This window comes from Cygnus olor, chromosome 4, assembly GCF_009769625.2.
Source record: "Cygnus olor isolate bCygOlo1 chromosome 4, bCygOlo1.pri.v2, whole genome shotgun sequence".
NCBI classification, from domain to species: domain Eukaryota; kingdom Metazoa; phylum Chordata; class Aves; order Anseriformes; family Anatidae; genus Cygnus; species Cygnus olor.
In genome coordinates, this window is record NC_049172.1 from 46,109,296 (window position 1) to 46,125,131 (window position 15,836).

The 15,836-nt window shown below is 42.1% G+C and overlaps 1 protein-coding gene across 1 annotated transcript; it reads right to left on the reverse strand.

Moving 5' to 3' along the window:
- Positions 1-587: 587 nt before the first annotated feature.
- SPARCL1 (SPARC like 1) lies at positions 588-10,968 on the reverse strand. Its single transcript, XM_040556098.1, has 9 exons — positions 10,072-10,968; positions 9,895-9,948; positions 6,426-7,583; positions 5,185-5,254; positions 4,424-4,542; positions 3,711-3,831; positions 2,812-2,948; positions 1,781-1,929; positions 588-886 (listed from the first exon to the last, which is right to left on the reverse strand). Exons 1-9 carry the CDS (start codon positions 10,213-10,215, stop codon positions 664-666), a joined length of 2,175 nt encoding a protein of 724 aa, XP_040412032.1. The 5' UTR covers positions 10,216-10,968; the 3' UTR covers positions 588-663.
- Positions 10,969-15,836: the final 4,868 nt, after the last annotated feature.

Sequence of the window (15,836 nt, forward strand, 5' to 3'; positions counted from 1 at the left end):
ATCAGTCACAGCAGCTTCTGTTCAGCTGCTGCCTAATTTTGGAGACATCACAAGCACAGTAGTGCCTAGCCTTTTAGATGTCTCAGGTGTCTCTGGATCGACCTGAGCCAAACATATGCCTAGCACATGTAGGATTGAGAAAATCCCTCTGCTGAAGCCTCAGGATGCACCAAGTCTGGTGGGCAGCCTCAGCATGTGTCGCATTAGGCAGGGGTTAGGTTAAATGCGCTGCCCGGCCTACTGCTGCAGTATGACAATGGTGATTGTGTTGCATATTGTCAGGTACAGATGAGTATAGTTAACTGCAGATGTCTCAGTTAATTTCACTACTTGGCCTGAGATTCTTCAAGTGCATCTTCAGTCGGTATGCTCTGACCATTGGTTTACATCACAAGTTTGCTTAGCCTTGCTTTTGGCACTAAAGGATGAAAAATCAGTACTTCGGGAGTGGTGGAGACAGAACATACAGGGTCAGACACCACAGAGAGGAGTGATTTCCTATTTATTACAAACTACCTCCCAAATTATTCCTGGTGAAAAACATGACTTTTTCCTGGTTGTAAACCATTTCAGAACCTTGCATCTTTCATTGTCTTGTCAGTACTATTCCTGTTGCTGTTGTGCACACTAGTCGTAGCTTCTGTCTAGAATTTTTCTTGTACTTTATGGCCTGAGACTTAGCCAAGCATTAATGAGAACACTTTGTCCTGCACACCTCCCTGGTCTTAGAGGCTTACCTTCCTTAATCCCAAAACAGTGGCACCACTCCTTCAAAGCAATGAGTTTGTCTTGGTCTTGGTCACACTCCTGGAAGAAACGGGTGATGCAGTGTTCCATGGGAACAAGGGAGGCTCTCAAGGGAGCAAGCTCTGAGTGCGTCAATGATCTGAAAGAGCAGATATGTAGAGGTATATTTCAGTGATAAATCACCAGGATCATCAAAGATGCTCAGTGTGGCTAGAAGATGGCAGCAGTGGCTTTGAGAGAGAAGCTCTGGTGCTTCTGTAGTGACTCTGTCCTGGGTCCTTAGGGTGATGTATAATACCTGATAATCTAACATAAGCTTTAACTGCTCTTCTTTAAAATCTTTTAGCTAGAGCAAGCATCATTGTCCTGTGTTTACAGTTCACCAGTGGTGTCATTTTGCTGTTGATCTTAAGGAGAAGTTTGCAAAGGTGCTTAGTTGCTTTCTAAGATGCTAGGTGTGATCAACACAAGGTATTAAGGGCCTGCACCCTTGAATTGCTGGACACTGATCCAATACTGAGTGTTCTGATGGAGGGCCTGAAATCTGAGTCTTATTTTCAGAGGTAAGCTGGGGCTTTCTCTGAATTGTGACATTAGTGCTGTCTTAATGTACTTGCTCCTTAAACTGAGAGCTTGTCAGTATTGGTTTAATAAATGGTACCTCACTAGTGAATTATTGCTGACAGGCATCTGCCCATTGTATTTAGCCTGTTTGTCCTAGCTTCTGTGGCAGCTGGATCTCATGAACTGCATTCTCCTCCACGATCAGGCCATGAGTAGCAATTAAGAAGCTGTAGAGTTAGCTGTAACATGATTATGAAAAGCAAGAAGATAGCAGGTTCTGGCTCAAGACATTGTTCCTGCATAGCAGTGAAACATCCTGTGTTTCAGTTGAGTTCTGAGGGGGGGATACTGGCTCGTATCAGCTGAGGGACGGGTCCTGTATGTCAGAGGATGCTTGACGTGGTATAGCAAGGTAAAACAGCCTTAGCTTGACCTGCAAATCAGAACTTAACATGCAAAGAATTTTTACCTGTCAGCTGGATGCTGATCAAGCTGATAAAACTGCCAGTGCACAGGATACACGTACATGTGATAGTTTTTCTCAAAGTCATGCAGGAGAAGCTCAGCTGAGTGGTTACCAGCCATGAGACGCTTTTCATTCTGGTAGATCTTTTTGACCTGAAGACAACAGAGAAATCCATTTTTGTTTAGGGGGGGAAGATTGGCCTGAAGAGAGCTTTCCAGCAAGGAGATGATTTGAAGAAGTGACTCTTGATAAAATACCACAGAGGAAAGGGGGTTTAGTGTTTGTGGCTGTATGCTATACAGAAAGTTTACCTCAAGTTTGCCGAGTGATTGGTGGTGACTGTGTGAGCTTCAGTAGTAACTGGAGAGGAAATCAAACCCCTACAATGTAGTTATCTGGCCCAGCTAAACAGGGCAGTAGCCTCAGGATATGAGACACAAGCCACTGTTTTGGGGTAAGCAACTCCGCTTTGGCATGGAATAAGCCATATCAGATACCAGGTAATTCATACCATTTAGTACGAGATGTTCCTGGTCAGCCACAGGCCCTCTTGGTGTTTATAGGAGTAGTCTTTGGTACTCCTCAAGAACATTTTGTATAAGCCTGCTGTCGCCTGCTGTTTGCATCTTTGATTCCAGAGTTAGAGCAGCCCAGGGTTTTGTTCAACTTTAACTATTTGTCTGCAGATCAGCTCTTAGGCAGTTATGACATCGGTTTCTTCAGAAACCGCCTACTGTCACCAATTCATCTGATGTAAATCCTTTGTCTCCCCCTGTTTAAGAACAAAAATGCTCAGTGGCAGTAAATGCTAACTATGTTTTAAGCCAATGTAGTGTGATTCTGCTTTAGGTCTACTGGGTGGTAGAAAGTTGGTTTTCACTTGAAAACTGAGTGTCACTCACTTGGACCAGATGACTTCAAGATGTCCCTTCAAACCTCAACCATTCTGTGATTCTGCGAATGGCTTTTGTGGGCTGCTTCGTCACACTCTAACAATGTAACTGCATGATCCTATTTGAAAATGGATTGCTTACCTTATTCCTTTGCTTTTCAGTTAGAAATCCAGTTGTATCCTGATCACGTTCATAATATTGCATGAGGATGTTTTTGAGCCAGTCTCTCATACGGAGGGGGAACTGATCTACTTCGTAATCAGTACAGTGAGGTATGTCTGTGCCAGACAACAAAGTTTTTGTTAATGGATCACTTGTTAAATACTCATTCAAGCATTTCTGAGCCAAGTTAGACCTGATTCTCACTAGCAAACTTCCAGTTCATCTTAAAATTGATGTAGTTAATACATAAAACTGGGAATGCAACTAATGGATTCGATAATAAATGTATAATTCATTGATTGGTGTGCATCTTTCACCAGTTGCACAAGCCACAAGCTTTACATACCTGTGCACCTTAAAGGCAGAATTGTGCAGTGAAGCTATGATCAATCTATTTGCTTGTATGAAAGCGGAGTTTCTAGGAGAAAAGGAATCTCCTCCTCCTAGGATAAACGGCAACTGAAGAAGAGCTTAGAAATCAGTTAGAGCCTCTTGATCGTGATTCCTGTATTTAGGTGACTTTGATTTTACCTTGATATTTTCATCTATTAAGTTGATTTATGTACTGTGGTGGGTTTTTTTTTTGAGAGTAAGGATATGAAAAATCTTCAGATGGTAAAGAAATACCGCAATAGTGCTGGGGTTGTGCTGGTTGTAAGCACAGGAGGAACGTATTTGGGATTCAGCCACTTAATAACCTTAACTGTAGGAAAAGTGAGTTGTTTGACATGGTTAGAATTGGAAAGTCAGTTTTACTTATGAGTTAATTGATGGAGAAGGGGGAGAGCACAGGAAGAAAGCAGATCACTAACGGTTAGCTGGTGATGTGAAGGCTTGTTTATATCTAAGTCAATTCTATATGGCAAAACAAGTCTTACATTTGCAGGAGCCCATATAGTCTAGGTGCAGCTGGCGTCCCATTTTTGTTCCTTCAAGTTGACATTTGGTACCAAAGAGTTGGCATGTACCGTCATAAGTCTTATTATCTGTGCCACAAACCTAAAGGAGTGAAAAACAAACACACCCCCACCATGTTCCGAAAAATTACCTGGTCAGTGAAGGAGGCATTACAATAATGAAGTGATTGTTGCAATGTGCTGTGGCAGTTGTGGATGCCCCACAGAGACTGGATGTGATCAGAAGTACTGAAAATTTTGGTTACAATATGCCTACATAGAGATTAGGTGACTGTACTTAAGCACCCTATTTCAAGACACTTGAATTTATTTTCATGTGGTAATAATACAGTGGTTAAAATGCTGCTGGACTATTGCACTAGTGTTTGCTATATGCTCAGAAACCTTAAATGGATGATGACTACTTTTAATGGCAGGAAAAAGCCATGTTCCCTGAGAGAAGACTAATGGCAGAAAATCACAGTAAGTACTTTCTAGCTACATATGTTAATACTATTCTCAAGTATTTGTAAATGTTGGTACTCTGTACTTACATTGACAGTTACTGAAATGACCCAAACCTACTAGCGTGATTTTTAGGGTAGAATTATTTGAAATAATAGCAGGGGAATGTGGTATCCTGTAAGTGTTGTAGCTGGATTTCCCACATGCTGTGCACTGAATGTAATACTTACACGCTCATAATCTTTGGTGGAAGGGCAAGCAGCAGGATCTTGGCAAATACAGCCGGGTTTCCCTTGTCTGTCTGCCTGGCAGACTTTTCCTCTTTTGCAGTGGAAGTTCCTGCATGGGTCTAGTGGTAAGATCAAGAGGGAGGGAATGTTAGAACAGGATGAAACCAAGCATTTCTGTCAAGTACTGCTTACAGTCGAAGCAAAATAGAGCCAAACACTCACCAAGGAGTCAAGTGCTTTTTGTAAGTTTCTGAAAACACAGCTGGATCTTTCACTGAATAATACAGCCAAATTTTAAGTGTGTTATTTTGAGGGACTCATGGTGCTCCCAGGCTTGAGTTGGATGGGGAAACGTTTCTTAGAAAAAGCTTTCTCCTGTAAGGGCTGACGTTCACTTCCAGCTTTCTTTGAAACTTATCCCATGCGTCCTTGCTGCATCTGAGACACTTGACCCATTCCTAGTTTAATTCAGGCTAAAAGTGTTAAACTGAGGAGTTTCAATGGAAAATGTTTCCCATTCTGCAATGCTGACACAAAAATATGTACGCTATCTAAATGTTTTTGAGAAACAAATGAGTGAATCCAAGGGTGTGCAAAAGGGATTGTTCTTGAAACATATCTATGGTGCAGGATGATGCACCAGCGCAGGTCAGTCATGTGAAATGGCTTGCTGCTGAAGGCAGAAAAGAACTGCAGGCCAGCAGATTCCCCAGCCAAAGAGAGTTATAGTGATGTGTGGGCTTTGCATGTGGTTTACTCACCCAGAAAAACCTCCCCAGTGCTGTTGCTTGCACTTCTCCTCGCACTGTATGAACTGCCTGTGGTCTTAACCTGTACAGTCACAGAGAGAAGCAGAAGCTGTGGTAAATCTTGGAAGGAAAAAGTACTTTGGGAAATTTTTTTTCAGATACAAATATAGACCTGACTCAATTTGCTATATTTGCTACAGAAAGGGGTTGCTGTGCAAGATGTGTGACAGTTATATGAGGCCTAGTATTAGGTAGTATATGAGGCCTAGTATTAGTGCTCTCTTTTCTGGGGAAAAAGTAATGGGTGGAGAGAAGCTAGGAGTCCAGCAAGACCTGGGCTCCTTGTAGTTTCGCACTGATTGACATAAAGCAGTGGTCTGCCTTGAGGCTTGGCAGAACTGGCGTTTTAGTCCTTACTTGGGTCGGTGGTCCCAATGGGTCAGTGAGCATAGACAGCATCTCAGTAGTGCCTGGGAGCTGCAGCAGTGCTGCGAGTGGCCATGCTGTGTGTGTGAAGAAGGAGAAAGGATGGATGTGTCCTCAGTCTTGTCCCTCCTATAGCGCTGTGGGGAGGTGCCTACCATACTCCATCTGGAAAGCTTTCATTGGTTTTTAACAGTGTAGATGTTGAACTAACACATGTAGCAAACAGTCTCTATTTTTAATTGACGTCTCCTGCTTGTCTAGTGGCTGACCCTGATGTGGGAGGTCAGGGTGCAATATTCTCTTTTGTCTGAAGGGACAAAGTGCATGTCCTTCATCTTGTGCAAAAGTCTGCTAGCCACTGGGGTGGTCATGCAGGGGATCCTGTCCCTTCCCTTGAAAAATGTTCAGTTTTGTAGGAAAGGTATGCATGAAAGTGGGAGAGGGGAGTGAACAGACTTCGGTACTTGGGTTGAGACTTGGTTCCAAGTGTTGTTATAGAAGTGTCCACGTTTATAAGTACATTTCATTACATGGTCCATTGGGACTGGAGCTATTACGTGAGCTGTGTTCACTTCCTTTCTGGACAATTTATTTCAATGTTGTACACGAAGTGACGCATAACAAACTAGGTGAACAATGTGTAAAAGGAGATCAGACTTCTCCAAAACATAAAGTTTGGTAGACCCATTTTTTCTCCAAAATGTCCCCTTAATTGCAAGGGGCATATGGGAGCACATAAAGGACCTCTTAATCACAAGAAGCTTAAATATGGGACTGATTTTTTTTCCCCTCTCTACTCTTCCAGTTATATTTTAAAGAAAATTTACCTCATCTACAGGTTCCATTGAATTCACACTCTGAACAGAGCCACTTGTTTGCAGTTGTTGCTTGCTGTCAGAATTAGGCACCTCATAGTGGTAGTTAGCATCTTCAGAGTGAGTAAGGTCTTTAATTTTGACACCTTGGTGATCCCATCTCTCTCTCTGAACTGCACTGTCATCCCCAGTGGTTCCTTCTCCTTCAGGCTCATTGCTGGTGCTGTCTTGGTCATTTCTCTGGATTCTCTCCTCTTCCTCATAGGCTGCTTCTTTCCAGGCATTGCTGAGATCTTCCTCACCATCATCGCCACTATCAATATCGTCCTTATCAATGTTACCGCCCTCCTTATCCTGTCTTTTCATCACCATGCCATGATCGCTCTGATGGTTTACTTGAAAACTATCTTTGTTTTCTTGGCTTTGCCATTTTTCATCCTCATCATGACTTTTCTTTGAGAAGGGGATTTTTTCTTCCTTATAGGGCTTTTCTTGACTTTCCTCTTCCTCCTCTATGCTGAATTTCTCACCGTGTCTCTTGGTTATCTGGATTGGCTGACTGGAATCTCTCAGTATTTCATCAGACTGCCTGCTGTTTTCTTTCTGCTGTCTCCTGTATTGGTTTCCGTGACTTGTCCGGTGGGCTTTGTGCTTCATATCCCTGTAATCAGTCACTTCCCCCCATTCCTCGTCCTCTTCTTCCACATTTTCCTCTTCATCGCTTTCACTGTTGTTTTCAGATAGGCCAATTGTATTTTTATTATATTTCCATGCATTATGCTCATGATCGAGATTGAGAGCATCCACTGGATTTTCTCCAGCATCCAGTGCTTGGTTGGCTGTGTTGCTGTGTTTCTCATGCCTCCTGAGCTGGTAGTGGTCAGAGCTGGACCGCTCTCTGCCACTGCTGCCAGAATCACTCTCCTGGCTATCAGAAGTCAAGCCTAGTTTACCCTGCAGGGAAAGGAAGTTAATGCTCTTCAGACTGGTTTTCATTTGATGCTCATGACCACTTTGTCCGTGTCTTCTAGCTGTCCAGGGCTTCTCCCTGTGCTCAGCATCTGCTACTGGTGCCTTTGCTTTTATGTTTCTGTGGCTGGGCTGCAAGTCGCCCTCGTTTGCAGGCCTTGTCTTCCCTTCCTTTTGGGCTTCAGAATGAATAGCCTTAGTCTGAAGGAAAAAAGACATTTAACAAGTAGATTAATAAATCTTAGGGCTTCATTTTGAAGTAGGTGCAATGGCATATACATCAGAGAAACATGACACTGTTATGTTCTTTGTAAGTGACTTCTTAACAAATTAGGTCAAATGATGAAATTGACATCTGATATCCTTTCTGCTTCTCAGTGAGTTGGCTTCAGTTCCCTCTTTCTGCATGGCTAGAGTTTAAGTAGTCCGTGCAACTCCACCTAAGTTTTGAGGGGAGCTGAGAGGCTTTTATTGTGTGCAGTGACGTCAACAGCAAAACCGGTAACTTGAGGGCAAGGTACAAATCCTCAAGGAGAAAGCAAGTTCTAAAATGACTGCTCCCTATTGCTGAGGGGATTCCCTTTCTGCTGTTAAACAGCATCACAGCTACTGCAGGTTGAGAACGGGAACTTCTGATGTATTTCTGAACACATATGGGTGTTTGGTGTTGCTTTTACTAAAGTATAGCACTGAAACTGGTTTTCCTCAAAGCTTTCGGGAGTCATTTATGAAAACAGAAGTTAATTCTAAGTGTCCAAGTTGATGGAAAAGCATTTCCTTTAGTGTGGGAAGAATCTTGAATGCTTGGAAACAAATACTCCACTAACAAATACTTAGACAAATAATTTAAAACAAATACTGTAGGATTAGATGTATTTATTTGGCTCATGGCAAATAAGCTATATCCTGTTTCCTAATGTCAAGATGGTATCTAAAAATTGTTTCTTTTGTCTAGTGTACTTAGTGATGCAGGAGAAGTACTAGGCAAAATATAAACCTTATTTTTTCCAACTCTTAACTGTTGCAGGAAAAGAATGCATGTTGACTGAAATCTAATAAGGTCAGTGGGAACTTTGTCCAGATGAAATGCATTTTTCTTGAAGATGTTATAAAAGGTCATTATGTATTACAAAGCATCACAAGATGAAATCAAACCAAACTCAACTTCTTGAGTAGTTTGTTTTTCCTATGTTTTGGGGCACTGTGGCCTGAAACATATTATGCCTTTATCTTGAACCAAAACCAATCTTCTGCAAAGGGCTTGGAATTCTATATAGTTAACAAAAATAAGGTCAAGCCTTCATTAAAATCCTTTGCTCTGGGTGCCCCTGTTTGATGAAACAGTCTTTTTTTGAGGAAGATATTTTGTCTCCTGTCTCAATAGGAAGCTTTTATGTGCTGCAGCTTCAATTTGTTTGTGCCTGGATGTGGTTTTCAACTGTCTTTTTTTTTTAATGCCATTGTTTTTATTTTAAAGTAAACCTTTATGACTCTTTTGTTTGTAAAGATACTGGGGTCCCTCAATATGATGATCTAAGTTTTGGTCAATGTAGTTGTAGTCGTCACATCTTAGGGACAACTGGCCTTGGAGAAATGCTGTGTATTGATGCGGAACTGATGGCTTGTCTGTCTGGTATCGCTGTGTTTTCTTTTCATGCAGGTGTCTGCTTCTGGGATATAGCTGTAGGCTGCCAACTGTTCCAGTTCTGCTGAAAACTTGACTAGGAACAGATACTTGCTTGGTTTTCCTAACACAGAGCGCTGTCTGGAGTGACATAGAATGCATCTAGAAAGCTGTACGGAGCTGGATATAGTTATATGAAAATGTTAGCAGGGGAGAAGGGATTTTGTATGTTAGTTCTGTACAGCATCCTCTGAATTTAGTTTTTACAAAACTTGATTGGATTGGGGCCCATGCCCATTTTGTCTGAGCCACAGATGCTGACCAGAACGGTGCATTACAAAGCAATTTTCATTTGGCTTGACCATGAATGAAAAATTGGGAGCTCTGTCCTTAGCCTGCACGCATGGCTTGGCACTGCTGAAGTCATTGTTCTCACTACCATCAGAGCTGCCTATCTGGCTTCTCAGCCACAGTGCGGTTTTCCGAGCTGAATCTTTCTAGTGCTCTGTATAGTGAATAACAAAAGCTATGGTGGCTAAAATTTTTACGTTTGAGAGTTTGCATATGATGACTTGACATGATAATTTGAGGATTGCATCTTATTCCTTCAATGGAGCAGTGAGGATCACAGGCTGGGTTGTTGCTGGAGCTTATTGCCTCTATGAAAATGAGTGCAATGTTTATAAGGGAATACATGTATATAAGTCAAACTTCTGTTTTGAGCTTTAGATTTTGTCCTGTTGCGTTGCTAGCTATGTGATGTGCAAGGCATGATATGCCCTGTAATAATTTGGGGACGGGGGTGTTAGGGTATGTATTTGGTAATGGCTTTTTATAGTTGGTATCAAAAATATACATTGCCTCTTAATGCTTTAAGAACATCAGTACCTTTTCTGCAGCTTTCTGTCTCAAGGCTCCAAGTTGGTGGTTTAAGGGATATGTCTAGAAGAGGCAATTATTAAAAATCTGTATGTAAATAATTTTGTATAACTACGTGGATTGAGAGAGTATTCACAGGAAGGGAAAGTTCAAGTGAGTGGCAATAATAGTGTGGTGAGCACTTACTGGAATAGCCAAAGCTGATCCTAGCAGGCAAATCAAGAGCATCAGAGTCTTCATGGTTTTCATCTCTTGAACAGGCCAGTAGTTAGTGGTACGGTGGAAGGATTTGAAGGTTTCCTTTCTGCAAGTAACATCAAAAGAAACCATGTTAGGTTGTGGGTATCATGGTTTAGAAATGATGGATGGAAGCAACGTGGTGGCTGCTGTATGGTACAGATCAGTCTGAAGCCCTGTAACATTTGGATGCTGTGCCCACTTGTATGTGAATTCAGGTGTTAGACCAGCTTATCCAGGGGGTGCTTTGATCCTGGTTCTTTTACTGAGCTTAGGTTGCATGCTGTACCCATGAACTCTAGTGGCCTCTCTGAAAGGCAGAGTTATAAGTTCTGTCCTGTAAAGCTTTATCCACTCTTCTGAGATAGTACTTCTTGGAAAAGATGTCCCTCTTCATGCAATTTTGGGACGCTGCCTGATTGGCATCCCTACAGCCAAGGGCTGATGTACTGTGCTGCAGTAGTGGGAAGAATCGGGTGGTGAAGCTCTGTTCCAGCAGGTTTCAAAGCCAGAAGCTCTGCGTAGAATGCTCAGTGCACTGCTTGAGTCCTGCTTGGGGAGCACCAAATCCAGCTCTGCTACATACCAGTGTGAGACCGGCAGCTGAAAGAATATGGGATGCAATTGGAGTTCTGCCTGTGCCAACCTTCTTAAGTGAGTGGCAACTTATTTTTACTTAAGTGAGTGGCAACTTATTTTTACCTTGCAGGTATCGCTAGTATATTCTCTCACCTATGCAATGCACATGCGCTGGAAGTTCCTATAGCTGTAGCTGTATCACCAGGAAAAGCAGGGAAAAAAAAAAAGGAATGTTTATCCTTTATTGCTCTTTTGCTTTCTTTCTGTTTTTCATTTCCTTCTCTACTTTTACCCCTGGTCGTAACTGATCACTGACATTTTTCCTTTGCTTCTGTTTCTGTCCACATGTTACTGGTTGTTCTTTTCCTTAGAAAGTCTCCTCTGTCTTCCCCCTCCTGCCCTTGAAAATATTTTCAATTTCTACATCACAAATTTTCGTTCCCCCCCGAATGAAATTTGGAATGAATATTTGGTTTCCAAATATTCATCCAGGCAGTTGTTCTTGATTGGGGAGTGGGGGGAATAGACACCAAAACCCAAAAAGGGGGGTGGAATTCCAGAGGAGCTTGTGCTTATTGGAGCCAGAGCGTGAACCAAGTAACAAGCATCCTGGTTCCTGCCATGCCTAGATCTATTGGGAATATACAGATTGGAAGCTTGCTGTGTTTTCCAGCATTCCTGAATTATTTAATGTCAATATCTTTTAGTTAATGAAGAGCAAAATACTTAATTAGTGGGGCACATCTAGTATGCAAACAATTTTTCTCTCAATGAACTAATTCAGTCTCCAAATGTGGCTCAACATACAACATCAATTATCTCTGGCATACAGGGTTAGCTGAGATTCTCTCATAGAGACAGAATATAACAAAAGCCATCAAAGAGGATATGCAGAATTCCTAATTATTGCATATAGGCAATCACTTCAGATTAAAAGCACATTATGTTAGACCGAGGGCCATGCAGGTTACTTACAAGAAAGTGGTGTAATCAAATTGATAATTAACATATAGCCCCAAAAACTGTATGCCATGCTCTTGAAGGCCTGGCAAGTGACCGAGGGAAGTAGTAGTTGAACTGCAGTTTTACAGGTCAGGTAGTCTTCATCTGTCTCCTTGTTCTTGGCTAGCAAAGCAGCTCTGGGCACGTCTTCCCATCACTGAGTTTCTCAGCTTTAAAATCACATTAGATGCATTTATTCTGGTAAAGTACTTTGAGAGCTATAAATGGATTTGATTTATGATTAGGTTTTTCAAATCTGGCTCTAACTGGGTAAGTTGGCTCCAACACCTTTATCCAAATAACAAAAAAATGGTTGGAATAACTCTTGAGTTCATGCGGCAAAACAGATCTTTTGCATTGTTTTTCTCTTAGTCACTAGCCTGCAGTCACCCACGGGAAGAATCAATCTTTAATTATCAGAGAAGTCTGACCTCCTTGAACTGAGTATAGGAACAGAGTCCAGTTAAGCATCTCTTCCTGTCGTGATAGTCCAAATGAGTTGCAAGCACTTACAAAATGATCTGCAGTTGGGATAATCTGCCACAAATCACCAAATAGCATCTGAAGAGTTAAACAGCCTCTTGAGCTGTGATGCTTATGCAAGTATTGCCCTTGTTAATTCCTGTTGTTTGCCTTTTTCAATATGGCAGCAATAGCATGCAGGAAGCGTTTCCTCGCATGGGTTTCGGAGCAAGGAGTTCTGGGGTTCTTCAGAACTCTGGTGCTTCATATTGGACCTGACGGCTGTGAGTGAAATATCTAATTCGTTGTTTCGTTTCTGATGCCAGTTCCATTATACTATCAGTACAGGGAGCTGTTTGAGGCGGGCAGATGGAACTACTGAACAAGTTCAAAAGCCACAGTAAAAAAAAAAAAAAATTCAGTGCTGGCAGCATTCATAAAGAAGGGGGAGCAGTGGGGGAAGCTGGGATTGCTGTCATAAAAGCTGCAAAGTCAATAACATGGCAGCTGGGCTTCAACAAAGGGGAAAAAACATCCTTGTACAATGGGCTGTGGTCCCTTCTGTCCTCCAGAGGTGAACAGAGTGTTTCTGTTGGCATCGCTTCCTTTTCGGTGAGGCGCCAGGGGCTTGGCTGTGAAATATGCAAGGACCTTTTGCCAGAACCCAGGAGAACAGTTGGGTTTGGTACAAATAATCCATGTGAAGGATTTAAGGCAGTTTGCTGGAGCAGGGTATTTAGTTTGAGGGGTAGTGCAGTTCGGGGGAAGAAAACACAAAGAACTCTTCCTGAAAGCCTGCTGCCCTTCTTGCTGCCAAGGTCATGGCAATGGCATTTTTGCACTTGCTCTTTTAGCCTTCTGGCGCTAGAAAAGACAAGTCATTATTGTTACAGAAGCTCAGGCAGGTGCAGAGATGAGCGGTTTTGTGGGTCATAAGTAATGCATGGTAATTAAGTTGATGGTCATGGAAGAAGTTCGGCATTACCTAACTGTCGTATGATGCAAGGATCTGCATTGTGACAGTACCTTTTTTCTACACTGAGATCTAAATGTGAAGACAATTTGTTCTTACTTTAATTTCCAAACTTATACTTCAGGACAGTGCCTAAAAACAAGCTTTGTAACGCTTGAGATCAGCAAAACTGCCCGTGTGGAAGTATTACAGTGGGAGCTATTTTAAAAGCAGCAGCCATCTACATAGAGCAACACAGTCACCACACTTTGCAGTGAAATCTGTAGGAAGGCTTGGTCAAAAGATAATATGCAGTGTCTTAAATTGGGATTTTTGGACAAAGAAGTGAGTAATTGGAAAACACTTTTGTTTGGGGTCTTGGGAAAGCAATGCTAACCAGGCCCTCGCTCTGCCCTTTTTCAGTCTTGGAAAGAAATTGATTTACCTGAAACTTGGAGGAGGCAAAAGCTCTGACTCACTTCATCCATGGTAGTGGGGTCTCTGTAGGATACGTGCTGCTCAGCTTAATATGGGAAAAAAAGGCCTTGCTTCACCAGTGACAGTCGTTTTGAGTAGACAACCCTAAAAAGTCTCTTTTTCAGATAACAGTGCAGAGCTGCTGTGAGGAGATGGGTGGAGCTAAGGAAGTTTTTGTGCACACAGTCCTGTTGGACTCAGGTACATTGGGCCATGTTCAGTCATTCCAAGGCAGGTTCCTGCAGCTCTTGCACATGGGAGTAGTCCCAGCTCACGAGAGCCTCTGTCAGGATATGAGCGGAGTTACTTTATGAGGAGCAGTTGGCTACGAGCATGGGCTGCATGTGACATGGTCATCTCCAAAAGTACCCAATGGCCTCCTGAGCACGGTGAACACCAGTCGCAGCCTGTGGTCAGACCTGTGACCAGCAAGAGCTGCAGAAATGTATGATACAGTAAATGAAATTACCTGACATATCAATAGCTTTTAAAACAATGTATGTTAATCTACTTGGTTTGCTGAACTTGCAAACAATAGCCATGTCCATCCAGACAGGAGAGAGAAAAATAGATCGCAAGTTAAATTGCAGTGTATCCTTAAGACAAGTGTATTAAAAATGACAGACATCAGTGTTTATAGTTAGGTCTTTGGTCTGGAAACCTGATAGTTGTAACTCAGTGGTTCAAGTTTTACCTAAGACTTCTGCTCATGTCTTCCAAACTTAGGTTGTAGAGATGATTGCTCAGGGGTTTATTTCACTCCTCCTAGTCCTGCAGTTGCTGGCATCTTAGCAGACACTCGAGCAATGCACTCTTGGCCATCTAAGAAACTACTTGTGAGCTTATCCTTGACAGGAAGACTGTGCAAGGGCTGCTGCTGATCAATTGTGTCAGCAGTCACTTGAAATACTGATCAATGACATGATTTTTGTCTAGAGGTCTAGAAGTAATGACATTTGACCTGCCTGCCAGTCTTGCCTGTCCTCAGCTGTGCTGTACCTCATGTATTTTGAATAACAGTTCTGCTCAGTCACCCAGGGATCTGACAACAGTTCGCTGTTTCTCATTGCTTACAGCAGGAAGCCTGCATCTGAAGTGGGAAATCAGATAAAATCATCTGCAAGAATAGATGAGATGGCAAGTGCAGTCTTTACTGCTGCTACTTTGTTTTGTTTCTGGTTGAGCATTTTTGTTCAGCCACTGAAATAGCAAGTCTCATGCAGCTGAGACCTAGCAGGTTCTCTAGCCTTTTGAAATGCCACCCAGAAATGATTAATTGGTGCAGGTCATGGCTGAAGGTGACAAATGCCTTGTGATGGACAAAAGAAAGCATGTGAACTGACCTAGTTTCAGCTCTGGCAGTGGGAGATAATTCTGCATGGTCCTTGGTCATTAGACCTAACTCTAGAAAATGAAGTTACCTAATCTGCCACCATCACTAATGAGTGTGGCTGTTGTCCAGCATTCAGAAAGGAGAATTAGAAGACAAGTCAGCTTTGGAACTCAGCTTCTCATTGTGTACAGGGGACACCAAGTCTCATCTCATAAGGATGAGACTTAGATTATGAGCTCTTTAAAACTTTGAGAGTCAGGTGAAGTGTGATAAGACTTCATGTTGTCATAAAATATTGTTTTTCATAATTCATTAAATGACAGAAGTTTTAGCTTATGCTCACGTACCCTAAAGTATCATCGAGAAGATATGCAATGAATTGTGAAATCAGCCCATTGAATCAGTTTGAGATTGCAATAAAATAGTCTTACTTGAATTCTTGTGAAAGCACTGTCCTTGGTGGTGTGTCAGCTTTGTTAGTAGGAAATGCAAATGCTGATGCCTATCCTCACTGATAAATACTTGGAAGATGTGGACCTCTTAGGCAATAATCACAGCACAAATAGTTGTGAGTGGATCAAGTTTTGTGTACAAGTATTTGGTGGAGTATGGAAACTAAGAGTTCACTGTACAAAGTCTTGCTATAACCAAGATGTGCATGTGATTTTCTTCAAGTGCAATTGGTACAGAGCTCGTAAGTGTAGGTCTGTTTCAGAAATTCTTGTAGGAGTATGTGTGTACACACACGTACCTAAACTGAATCACATGTGTATGTGCATACAGAACAAAGGCAGTTACATCTGAGCAGAGTAAATGAAGAGAAAGTAATAAAAGCATATCCCAGAAGGTGAAATTATTCTACTGTTTCACTCTGCACCAGGAAGTGGCTGCTAATGAGACTCAATCCTT